The sequence below is a fragment of the Chiloscyllium punctatum genome, chromosome 37, assembly GCF_047496795.1.
Source record: "Chiloscyllium punctatum isolate Juve2018m chromosome 37, sChiPun1.3, whole genome shotgun sequence".
In the NCBI taxonomy this organism is placed as follows: Eukaryota; Metazoa; Chordata; class Chondrichthyes; order Orectolobiformes; family Hemiscylliidae; genus Chiloscyllium; species Chiloscyllium punctatum.
In genome coordinates, this window is record NC_092775.1 from 31,470,400 (window position 1) to 31,484,104 (window position 13,705).

Here is a 13,705-nt window from a genome sequence, read left to right on the forward strand (position 1 = left end):
CAGGTCAAGACCATCACCTTTATACAATTTCAACTTACAAATTGTTTTGATATGTTTTAATAGAAAGCTGAATGGTTCCAACAACTCATGGGAAAAATTTCAAAGAAATCCAAGATTTGCATGAAGCATATTTATGGTCACGATCATTGTCTTAGCAGAAAGAATAAAAAAAAGGAAGAAGATACCACAAAGCGAAAATACTGCAGGGTAACCAAACCTTGAATATGACTATAAAAGTTGAAGCCTCTACTGATTTTTCTTTAGTTCATACAAATATATCATATTAAGCATGAGGCTATGGTCAGATTCTAAAATGTGAAATTTCTCTTTAGTGTGATCATATAAACATATATTGTATAGTCATAAGAAAATACTGATATCTGTGCCTATCTTTTACAAATCATTTCATTAAAAAATTACATTAAAATATCACAAAGCCATAGCATAGTATTCACAAACAAGAGACAGAACTCAGCATGGGTATTTTCATTAAATGCATTCCATCTGCAATTGTTTGAAAAAAGAAGAAATGTGAGGCTATATATTCAGAACATGGAACATAAACTATTTGGAATGATGTCAGATTACAGTGTTTACTATCATAAATCTAAGAGGTAGTAAATGAGACAGAAAAGACAGAGGCTCTAAAATGCAACATCACTGCAATTTGTTTTCTTATTTTAGTAACTACTTATACACTATATTCCTATACAAGGTTATAAAAATAGCTTGATCATTTGGAATCGCCATTTCAAAACATGCAATTATACATTTCCTCCAGTTTGTAGTGGTCGTTTCAGAATGAACAAATAGTCCACAAATAATTCAGCAGCAGTCATATTAAGACATGTAGTACAGCTAGAAGCCAGTAGAGGGTATATTCACAAGCAAAACGCATATCTTCAGACATGCTACAAAACATTTGATCCGTTAGGCGGTTCTCCATTGAATTGATCAGCATTTTTCTGTCCTGAACAACACAGTCTCAGATTGTGCACTCATTTAGTTTGTCAAGCTGAACAACATGCTTCATTGAGAATGTTTTACAGCACAGTAACCAAAAATAGAGGTTTTCTTTTAAGTTCAGGACTTCTAAAATTTCTCCAGTGTCACAATGAATAGATCAAAGCAAGTGCCTTTCATATATTTCATGCCCTTCATTTGTTTCATGCCGAGTTATAATTTAAAAGTGATTTTTCACACTGATCATATTTTTTGCTGCAAAGGAAACACTTACCCTTCACCTCTGAGTAAAGCTAGTTTGTTTTTGCTTTTTAATACAACATGCAGCTGTCAATTAATTAGCTGGGAAGGAAGTGATGTACTATTTTCACAGATTCAGCAGGCTAAATTACCTGAAATTTTGTATTCTGTATAGTCATATTTCAGACCCTTACTAAGCATATAAGATTCAGCAAATTAAAAAATGCCAACTTGCATTAAGATAATTAAATATATCAGTAGCATTGTCATTAGAAACAGCACATGACTGACCCTACTTACTGTTAGGTTTGCACAGCAAATCATTATTTTTAAAATTAGATTTTAAAACTTATAAAACTAGGAGAGTGAAAAGGAAAAACAAACCAAGGATCTTCAAAGTTAATATTTCGGATCTGGTGACCCTTCCTCAGAACACTAAGCATATTCTGAGCAATATTCGAAACAATAAGCAAGTTCTAAGACAGACTCACCAGACCGAAACATTAACTCTGATTTCTCTTCACTGATGCTGCCAGACTGGCTGAGCTTTTCCAGCAACTTCTGTTTTTGTTTCTGATTTACAGCATTCCCAGTTCTTTCAGTTTTTATCAAGGATTTTCAAAGTGTGCAAAGTGAGGCAGCATTTTAGGCAAATTGCTACAAAATTCTCGATTACTTCAAAGGAAATCTTTACTACATGGATGTATAATGTACATACCGTATATGTGCCTGCATTAAACAAAGTATTCCAATTTTTAAATGCCGATATGCAGTTAGAAAATATTTCCTATTTTTCTCACTTTAAATGTTGCTCACATTTTATCTTATTCAATTGTTGGTTTAGCCTGGATAGATTAAGGAACTCTTTGCTCACTAAGATGTTTGTAGTTAAATAAAAAGTGAGGGATCATTACCAACTTAAAGTCAGAAGGTCAAATCAGTTCAGATTTAAACTTAAGTCTCTCAAGTTGCATTTCGTAATTTGTGATGTATTTGAGGCTACTGAGAAAAGTATGAACTCTTCAAAAGCTCAAATTTTTAACACAATACTTCAAAATAAAAATATGTTTCTTTATGATGGCTTTAAAGTATAAAATTGCATGACATTCATATGAGGAAACCCACCACCTGACACAGTCATCAATTTAATTAAGCTTAAATACTAATTGTTATTTACTTTGACTTTTGCCAGCATCATGGATTTTGATACAGATGATTTTCAGCAAATTCATTATTTGCTGGCTTTTATAAATGTATGTACTATTTAGATTTGCAAACAAGTAAGGATTCAACATTTTGTTTCAGAAGGGCATTTGATAGATTGTATGTATCCCAGCAGCAAAGGAACAGAAGACTTAAAAGGTAAAGTCTTACCGGACTAATGTTCTCTCATGAGATGACTGGTAGTATTTAAGCGGAGAATCACCACACTTCAGACAAGAAACTGAGAAGGAAAATTCTTTGTGCTAACTTTGGCCTGTCTGGAAATTGAAACTTCACTGTTGGCATCACTCTGCATCGCAAACCAGCTGTCCAGCTAACTGATCATGCTTCAGCCCCAAGTAAAAACTCACATTAAACATTCTGCTTCCAGTAGTGCTTCATTCTCAGCAGCTGGGCAAGAGTAGCAGACTCAGTCTACAGTTAAAATCTTCTCTGCATCCTGTAGTAGATGTGATGTCCCTTTAACACCACACTTTAGTATTATTATATTAAAACAGAGAAGTTTGGATATTCAGAGTCAGTTTAATGTGGAATAATAGGACAAAATGTTTGTTCTTATAAACTTCATAAAAATGATTTTTTAAAAATGGCAAATTCAGACAGCACCTGGATCAAGCCTCAAAAACTATTAAGCTCATTAAGGTCTATCCTAGAAAAATATTTTTCTTGAGCATTTAGAGACCTAGTTTAATGTTTAGGCTAATTTGAATTAGAATGGTCATTAATATTAAAACAGTTAATGGAAACATTTATATTTTCAAAGTGGTACGCTTAAATGCTAACAAGGACTTGGTCAAATAAAGCAAATCGGTAGTCTCAGTGGAAGGCAGGATCTGCATAATATAGATTTATTGTTGCCAGGTGGCTTGAATCCTTGGCTATTCTTCCAAATTAATTAACACCTTTAAGGGCACCTAGAGGAGACTCCAGAAAATCTACTTCCATGAAAATTCTGCAGAATTTGGAGCAGATTCTCCTGCAGACTTGTTACAAACCTGATGAGATTGTTACCACCCTGATCCTAACAGAATATAAGTGTAGACCATAAAGCACATTGACAGACTTGAAGAAATGCTCTTGCATAACAAAAATGCATTTTTAAAAAAATACATATATTTTAGTTTCAAGGCAATTTGTTCTTTTGCTAAGATTTTTAGCTTGGTAAAGCAACTGGACAGTATCCAAACAAAGATGTTGCAGTATTGTATAAAAGACATAGATAGATAAGTGTACCACAACCAGATATTGTGAATATCTAGTTCATATCTCATGTTTGAGAATAAAAGCTTTTAATTTCAGAAATTTCAGTTTTAACTGTTTAAATGGGGTACCTGATGATGAATTTGATGGGCAACCCTGAGGTAACTTCATTCAAACAAGCTTGGAATTATAGTTAAAAACTAACCTAAGTTATTTGCTTTGATAAAGGGTCAGTTACACTCTAAACATCAGCTCTTTTCTTTCCTTACAGATGCTGCCAGACCTGCTGAGATTTTCCAGTATTTTCTCTTTTGGTTTCAGATTCCAGCATCTGCAGTAATTTGCTTTTAATGCAAGTTATTTCTGACCTTCAAAGAAACAAGTGTAAACACTAGAATAACAGATGACCCATTTCTAGACTTCTTGGTCTATTGTTATTCCCATTAAAAAACTTGAAATTAACCTTCTTACAAAAATGGTCATAAAACTTCATGAGATCTAAATTATTCATATGGGTTACAGAATTAAGGGATTATTTTGATTGTAAAATAATGAACTTACATTCAGTTGAGGATATCCCTTAGTCACAGAAATTGGCTCTGGTGATAAAAACTCTTAAGTTATCTGGGTATTTGCTCAAAAAGCAGTATGTTTTGGTGTAGAACATGAAAACATAGCATAGTACAGTGTGGAAAGAGGCCATTCAGTCCACTGAGTCCACACCAACCCTCTGAAGAGCATCCTAACCAAACCCATCCTCCCACCCTGCCCCTACAACTCTGTCTTTACCATGGCTAATCCACCTAGACCACACATCTCTGGACACTGAGCAGCTCAGCATGGTCAATCCATCTAACTTGCACACTTTTGGACTGTGGAAAAAACCAAAACACCTGGGGGAAACATGCAGACTTGGGGAGCATGCAGGCACACAGTCGCTCGGGGCTGGAATCAAATTCTGGTCCCTGGCAATGTGAAGCAGTAGTGCTAACCACTATGCCATCCACATTGTAGAATACAGCTCATTGAGGCAGAAAAGCCAAAAGAAAGAAACATTAATTTATTTTAAGCAAATGTGGAAGGTACATCAAGTTCAAACTCAATTGGATTTTTACTAGAAAGGGAGGCTGAAGTAATCCCTAGTTTGTAGCTAGGGAAATAAATCTAGTGTGGTCCTCACCAAATTTTGTGGCAGAGTTGTTAACAATTTAATTTGAAAGCTGTGAGACAGCAGTTGGATATATGCTGGCAACCAAAGCAAATAGCAGAGACAGTAGTAAATGAATTAAGTTCAAGGTAGAGGATGCTAAGCAAAAGAACTAATGGAAGGATCCTCATAAAATATTACTTTGGAAAATGAGAATTAAGGAGAACTCTAGACAACTACCTAGTTTGAAAGTTGGTTCCAGGGAAACTGAATGAACTTTCAATCTAATATATCTAATCTAATATTGGGAAGGATAGAGCAGAGGGAGTAATTAGGAAAACTGAATTTAGAGTACAAGTCTTTACAAACTATTATCTGAAGTCAGTGGTGTTTGCTTTGTTTATTTTTTTAAACAACTAAGGTTTTTTTGTCTCAACATTTGAAATCTTCTGGTGTAACTCAGTCAGTTGATTACTAAGTGCCTGGATTTCTCTTTAATGATCTCTCACAGGATCATTACACAAGCAAGCACCTACATTACAACTAATTTACCCACACACAGTAGGTCAGTAACAACCCCTCTCCTCACATTAGATTTCCCTCTAATGGTCCTAAACTGTTTCCTGTTCTGTTACAAACTGGCTGATATTAAAAGTGAGGCCTCCCATGTTTGTACAGGATACTATAAAATGGCACTGCAAGTGTGATGTCAAAATTAAATACATGTGAAATTGGCAGAGCAAGGAGAATGAAAATGTGACTTAAAATGTAATTGTAATTGCACATCTGACAGGGCTTCACAAAATGTGAATGTATTCATGGGAACCCAATAAGAACATTTTTAAAAATCTTGTTTGCCTCAAGCAATAATCAAACTAAGCAAAGCAAATGAGGAAACAAAATTCTCCAAAAATTAGGATAATAAATAGAAGTTTTTTTTCCTTCTTAGAACCATGCTATTCTACAGTATTTATCTAGATCGATGAAAGGGAACTCTAAAAACATCAATGTAATGTTTATATCCAAACAACAGAGTTGCTGGGTGCCCCATCAGTTTGTGCTTTAAGTAGAATTAATTCCGGTTAGAATTTCATCTACATAACTCTGAAGTGTCTACTCGAAAAGTTTACAGCACAGTTGCAATTTGTTCCATCAGGCTATGAATCTTTGCTGAAATTAATAGGAGCATTGACAATTTAGTCTGTTTGATTTAGTTTTATAAAGTCTGTCAACAACACAAGATTTAATAACTTGTCTGGGTACTAGCACTTCAACTTTCATTTCCTTGCAGAATTCCTATGTTCACATTATCAGTAATTCTGAGGGCATTTGCACTTTTTAAAAAAAATGCTAGGAATACTCTCTGGTAACAAATATCAAAATAATTTGTAAGTTTACACGGATTGATAGTACAAGTGTCAATTATAGTAAGCTAACGTAGTCTATAGGTATTGCTAGTACCTTAACTGTTCTGTTTTGGACCATAATTAAAATAAATCTCACTACTCCTTTAATTGAACAGGATCATTGATCAGGACTAATTATATATTAAAAAAAGCCAGAGAGGCGGGCTTTTCGCCTCATTCTCTGTAACGTGTATTTCTGGAAGGAATTGTATAGTAATTATGTAGCTGCTAGAGAATGAAATTTACAATTATTCCTCATCCCATCTTTTTATGACGTCACTGTGGATTAAGCAGTGGTTAATACTACCTTATCAAATGCATGCCCACATACATAAAAATCTTCTAAAATGAAAAAAGGATGGGGGAAAGAAACATGCTTAAGAAATTATTATTCATTACATTAAAGCTATTGTTTTGGTATTTATGTACAACTATTCTGAAAAGAAAATTAAAATGACCAGTGTAGGAATTGTACTGTAAACAGTCAGATCTTTGTGGTTCTACAATGAGTATATACCAGATCAATAGTAGATAGTCATATGAGACGTTTTTTTAGGTATCTATTTGGGTGGGAGACCTTTTATATTTCTCCTTTGTAAAAGTTGCAATTCTCTGAAAAGTACTCCTATTTAAAAGTATACATACAAAAATGGAAGGGACTGCCCCAAAGCAGTGAACATTTCACTACTCCATCCATTTCAAGTTGTGTATTCAGGATGCATACTAGTTATAACATTATGCTGCTCATTTCACACATGAAACACTTTGAAAATTATGACAAAAAGTTACTGTATAGCACATAATAACCATAACAGACTGCTCTGAAAACATATATCATTAGCACCCTTTAAGTGCAGGGTAAGAAACCTATAGTGTAATAACCATGCCATCCTCCTCCATGCTTCGTTTATTCAGATCTTCCTTTTCCACAGTATCCACTTTCATGGCAGCAATTAATGTGCATGTATTTCCTTCACTGCTGGCAATGGAACCATTTGGTGTTAAACCATGATCACTGTCACTTTTTGTTAAAGACATTACACTAGCACTGGTTGATGCTGCCACTGGAATGTGCTGCGGCTCACTGTTGCCCTCTATGACTATGTCTGTTTCTTCATCACTGTCCACTTCTTCTGAATGGAAATTCTGCACAACATGTTGGGATGCCACAAAAGTGGGATGACTAGTACCACTGTCTGTGGACTGGCCTGAACTACCAGAAGTCCGAGTGATCCTCACATTATTTCTTTGATTTGCTGGTTTCACAGTTATGATTAGATTGTGACTATTTGCAATCATCATATCAGTCACTTGATCGAGGCTTTTACCAGATACCTCAATACCATTCACCTCAAGAACTTCATCATTTACAGCCAAAAGACCGGTGCTTTCAGCCAATCCCCCCTGCACCAATCTAGATATGAAAATTCCAGGGACTTTTTCCAATCCATGGGGAGTTACTCGGACGCTCGAGCCATCGCGAATATAGAATCCTAGTGGTTTATCAGATCCATGTTTATATAGCCGCACTCTTCGATGGGTTTCTGGAAGAACGTCAACATCAATGATTGAAGAGACAGGGCGGAAATCACGTGGCAAGCTGATGGCAATTGGAGGTTTCTTTCGGTTGTCAGGACGCAGCACATTTGACAAGACATTCTTTTTCCGTGTTAAAGTGTCAGTACCAAAGGCACTATAGTCAGCATCCTCTGCAAGAACAAAATAAATAATGAGTACTATCATTCTTACAACTCATTACAATGTGCAAGTTGTAATTGGCAAAATAATCTGTGGCGACGATGGAAAATAAAGAACATGAAAGCATGGTAAGGGTTAAAGCATGGAGACCACTGGCAATCTGTGGTCTGTGGAAGGCAGGATGGGATAAGAATAGTGGAATGCTCCTACACCAATTAGCAGAGTAAGGTTCAGGCTGAAAGGTCACTATGGCAAGATGAGATAACACAAGTAATAAAGCAAGTTTCTCTGTTAAGTGTTTTTATGACAAGATTGGGACCATAACTATTTGGGATATGACATTAAAATATCTAATTCATAGTTAGTAGAGTCAGCTTGAGACAGGAGACTATAGTAATAGATGGAATAGCTAAATATCTATCATAACAGGATAGTCTGGAATGGAAGATCACTGTAGCAGAGTTAGCAATAAATATCTAACCAGGACATTAAAATAACATTAAGTAGAATGTATAACTAAAGAAATAATGGTAACTAACATCACTGGGTTTATTGTGTAGCTAGAGAGAGATACTTTGATTAATATAGTTGGATATGCTGATAAGCTAACAGAAACATGATAAAAAAAATAAAAATCCAAGGACCCTGAGGTTTGGGGGCATTTGAGAATCTGCTTTCTTAGTGTCATGGTTTTTTGTTTGCAAATAAAAGACCTACTTCTTGAAGAGCTCTCTGCGTCTCCTGGTGATTCTCTACATTTTCTCCACAACACAACTTCAAGTAAAATTGTGTGCGAGGCAAACAAATGCTACATAAAAAGTTGTGGTTAATTTTCTATAGTAATTCAATGACCCATTGACTAAATTTCACCCTCTTCCTTTATATGAGATAACCACATTTCATGGGACGACACAGTGGCTCAGTGGTTATTACTGCTGCCTCATTGCACCAGTGACCCAGGTTTGATTCCATCCTTGGGCAACTGTGTGTGGAGTTTGCACATTCTCCATGTGCCTATGTGGGTTTCCTCCATGTACACCAGTTTCCTCCCATCGTCCAAATGCTGTGCAGATTAGACGAACTGGCCATTCTAAATTGCCCAGTGTCCAGGAATGTGCAGGTTAGGTGGGTTTGCTGCAAGAAATGAAGGATTACAAGGATAGGGTTGTGGGGTGGGTCTAGGTGTGATGCTCTTCAGAGGGTCAGCATAGACTCAATGGGCTGAATGGCCTGTTTCCACACTATAGGAATTCTATGATATCAAGATTAGAGTGGTGCTGGAAAAGCACAGCAGTTCAGGCAGCATCCGAGGTGCACGAAAATCGATGTTTCAGGCAAAAGCCCTTCATCAGGAATAGGTATTCCTGATGAAGGGGTTTTGCCCGAAATGTCGACTTTCCTGCTCCTCGGATGCTGCCTGAACTGCTGTGCTTTTCCAGCACCACTCATCCAGAATCTGGTTTCCAGCATCTGCAGTCATTGTTTTTAACCTATTCTATGATATCAGTTCAACCCAAGAGTGCGGCTGCAATACATCGCTACTACAATCCTTTTCACTGATTTTCATTTAAACTCAATTTGCTATATTTGCAGGCAAGAAAGTTTCCTGCAAATACAAATTCCTATTTCTAGTCTACTTAAAGAACTATTAAAGGATTCAAGCCTATTATAATCATTCGCAGAAAATTGATAGCTCCTTAGTTTTCAGATCAAGTGCTTGCTACAGTAGGCGGCACGGTGGCACAGTGGTTAGCACGGCTGCCTCACAGCACCAGAGACCCGGGTTCAGTTCCTGCCTCAGGCGACTGACTGTGTGGAGTTTGCAAATTCTCCCCGTGTCTGCGTGGGTTTCCTCCGGGTGCTCTGGTTTCCTCCAACAGTCTAAAGATGTGCAGGTCAGGTGAATTGGCCATGCTAAATTGCCCGTAGTGTTAGGTAAGGGGTAGATATAGGGGTATGGGTGGGTTGCGCTTCGGCGGGGCGGTGTGGACTTGTTGGGCCGAAGGGCCTGTTTCCACACTGTAAGTCATCTAATCTAATCTAATCTAAAAAAATACAAACGGAGAAGTACATGAATGCAGACATTAATTGTTCAAATTAGTTACTGCTAAACACAAAAGCTGCAAGTAAGGAAAAGAAATTCAATTAAAAGTTTATAATGCTTATATAATTAAGTTTGTGGGTTACCTCAAATGAGATTATACAGGATGTGCTAATTATGAAAAAAATCAGATGCACCACACAAGCGTAGGCCACTAGTTTCACATTATTAGTATACGGCTGTGGCAATTATCCAATTTCATGTTCGTCAAAAGATTCAGAAATTAAATTCTGCTCCCCAGTTGGAGAGGAGTATAAAATTTAAGAAATCCATTACCATTATGTTTGCAAGAACAAATAATTTTCAGTTAAATAATTTTCTTCCTACACAAAAATACACAGCTCCTTTACAATACAACTGAGATTAAGAACTTGCTGTGGTGCAGTGCTAAACTGTCAATTATCTGCATTTCCTGTAGGAAATCCAGCAGGAACTGTTTGGAAGCTCAAGAGATCTTGAAGCAAGAATGAACAGGCTGCGAAGATGATAATGATAGGTGAGCAACTGGATTTAAAATTATACAGAGATTTAATAGGACAGATTCAGAGAAGTTGTTCTCATTTGTAACAGTCTAAAAACTGAGGTCATAAATAATATAGTCATTGAAAAATTAAATTTAAAAATAGAGGAAAAACCTTTTCCAAGAAAGTGCTGAGACGGTGAAATTTGCTATTACATGGAATAGTTGAAGCAAACAGCACGGATGCATTAAAGATGAAGTTAGATAAATACAGAGGAATCTCAATTATCTGAATATCGGATTATCCGAAGGAGATCGAGGTCCCAAACGAAACATTACATCAAAGATGTGTTCCAACACTGATCGCATCTTTTGTTTACAGTGATTAAACAGGCATCGTCTCCAAATGACTGACCTCCTGCCCGCCCTCCCTCTCTCTCTCTCTCTTCCCCCCCACCCCTCAATACTTTCCCTGGAATTCTACACAGGGGTGTACCATAAACCCCCCTTCCCCAGATAATCTCTCCAACATTGTCCTGCACAGGGCAAAGGTTAAACTTGTCAAAACGTTGCAGTAAACTTGTATGTGTGGGCACACTATTTGGAGACTCACTCCCACGCCCCCCACCACCAAAAGGCAGCAGCAGTAGTCGTCTTGTTGGTAGTGTCCAGTTTAGCTGCCCCGGAGAGGGTGGGGGGGGGGGGGGGGGGGGGGAAAGGGGGTGGGGAGAGGAGGAGGACGGGGGGGGGGGCACGGACGGGCTCAGTGTAGCCAGGGTGTGGGGGGCTCACGCACAGTGTGTTGCTACCTCGTCACCTGACCAGACGTAAGCTTAAAAAAACTCCGACCACCAGAAACAATTGTCCAAATGAAATAGTGCCCGCCCATCTCATTCGGATAATCAAGATTCCTCTGTATATGACAGAGAAAGGGGTATAACGGCCTGGTGATAGGCTGAGAGGAAACAGGGTGGGGAAAAGCTTGCATGAAGATAAATTATTCAAGCCAGATAGTCTGTTTCCATAGATTTCTATGCAATACCCTTTTATTTATTGGAGCAGTGATTCCAACTGCATTGCTGATGTGGCTGGATAATCCAGCAAAGCAGACAGCAAACTGAATGCTGCATCAAGACTCGTGAGGGAAATGCTAGATTTTACCTTACTTCAAAACATTTTTCCTATCATTTATCTGACAATTAACAATTTTCCCAATTTGCACAAACATTAAACATAATCAATTTCATTTTATGATTACTGCCCCTTACAGGGTGGACATCTTTCTCAGACAAGACTCAGCTTCGCCAGGATAATTGTTATTACTACAGTACAAAGCTTGCAAGAATGCATTTAGACAGGATGTGGTGTAGCCTCGTTTGATTATTAAATGTAGCCTGCCAGTTTTACCTAGCTTTTCTGAATCTGGCAGCTAAAGACAGACAGGAACTTATTGTTTCAAGAGGTAAGTTACCTACTGCAACCAAGTTACTGTCTTCCATCCCTTTTATTTTAATTACCTTATCCATTCGATTGCATACCTGACCATTTTTAATTGCCACCTCAACTTACTGCAGCTCAATCAGGTAGTTACTACATGCATGGCCGTCAACTATAATTCAGCTAACTCCTAGCCACTTATATGTACCACAGAATTGTTTTTGAAAACAACAAAGTTTACAGTTTTTTTTCTGATTGCACAAATCTGCCTTCTCCATCTACCAGTTTTCCACCTTACCTCACACTAGTGGGCAGCTCAATTCAACAAATACATGGCAGCTTAGCAATTTCTCTCTCAAGGCTAGAAAATAAAGTCATAAATTATGCATTTTAAAGCAAGTATTTACTGCTAGTTTTGAGACATTCACTGAACTGAAAATATCCAAGAATTTATTCTTGGTGATAAGTTCTAGATTTCCAATGGGATCAAAGGTTACAGGGAGAAAGTGGAAAAATGGAGTTGAAAACCTATCAGCCATGATCGAATGGCAGAGTAGGTTTGATGGGCCAAATGGCCTAATTTCTGCTCCTATATCTTATGGTCTTATAATATTAGCTTGGAGACTGGGCAGAGGGTGGCAGAAGGATATCTGGATCCTGCAATATGGAACAAATTGTATCTGCTTAATATTTCTTACCTCCTTTTGTAGGCCAGAACCAGCCAAATAGGTTGGCCACCTATCTGGGAAGTGAGCGTTCAGCACCAGTTTGCAGCTAGGAAGAAGAGGTGGGAGTGGAACTGAAAAAGATAGTGATGTTTGTTTGGGGTGATAGGGAGGAAGTGGGGTTTGGAAGAGGAATTCAGAAAGGTCATGAAGAAGGAACTACTGGGGTCTTCTGTAGGGGAGCATAGAGAATGGAAGGTGTGAGTGCAGGTTTTGCAATTCTTGCAGTGGCAGGATAAGGTGCCAGGAGAGATAAGGTAATTAAAATAAAAGGGATGGAAGACAGTAATTTGGTTTTAGTAGGTAACTTATCTCTTGAAACACTAAGTTCCTGTTTGTCTTTAGCTGCCGGATTCACAAAGGCTAAGTAAAACTGGCAGGTTACGTTTAAAAAAATTAAAATAGACATTAAATTGGAGGCACAGAGCCTGACTCATATCTTTAAAATCAACCCACTTCTAGAGCAATATTTGTTGCCAGCCACACATCCTTGATTTGCTTACACCTGAACTGGGCAGGGGTTAAGTTTAAGGGTTTATGTTTGTAACTATCTAATCTACCTGAACAAACCCATTTTAGAGGTTACGATCTCCATCCCCAATCCTCCTTGGACTCTAAATGGACTTTAATCTGATCTAAGAGTTTTTAAAAGGGGAAAATATAAATAGCACTGAAAAAAATAGAACTGGTTTACAGGTACAGACATCAAATCAGTAAATAAAGAGAAACAGACACAGGAGTAGCCAAATTAAAGAAAAGGACGGGTGTTGGTGATTAATCAATACAAGATATTTTTGACAACATAATGACAATTAATTATGATATTTAAAATCAGCTGATATACAGTTGTAAACGATTATAAAAAGAACTGCATTGCTGGAGTAGTAGTGGAAGTAAGTTATCAACTGGAAATATTCAAAACATTTTTTCCAGTTTTGTGCAAATCACTGAAGAGTGTACATATTTAGCACTAGTCAAGTAGAATGGGGAAGAGAGATAACTTTCTTCATACAAGGAGTTATTAGAATATGTATTGCAGAGGACATATTTAAATTCAAATTTAGAAGGGACTTTTAAAATAAAAAGATACATGAAACAAGTAGT

At 37.3% G+C, this 13,705-nt stretch overlaps 1 protein-coding gene across 1 annotated transcript in view; it reads right to left on the reverse strand.

Moving 5' to 3' along the window:
* Positions 1 to 1,169: 1,169 nt before the first annotated feature.
* LOC140462972 (partitioning defective 6 homolog beta-like) overlaps positions 1,170 to 13,705 on the reverse strand; it is an 87,019-nt gene continuing 74,483 nt past the window's right edge. Inside the window, exon 3 of the mRNA XM_072556542.1 lies at positions 1,170 to 7,889. Coding sequence (XP_072412643.1) covers positions 7,048 to 7,889 — 842 coding nt within the window. The 3' untranslated portion in view covers positions 1,170 to 7,047. The remainder of the gene's footprint in view (positions 7,890 to 13,705) is intronic.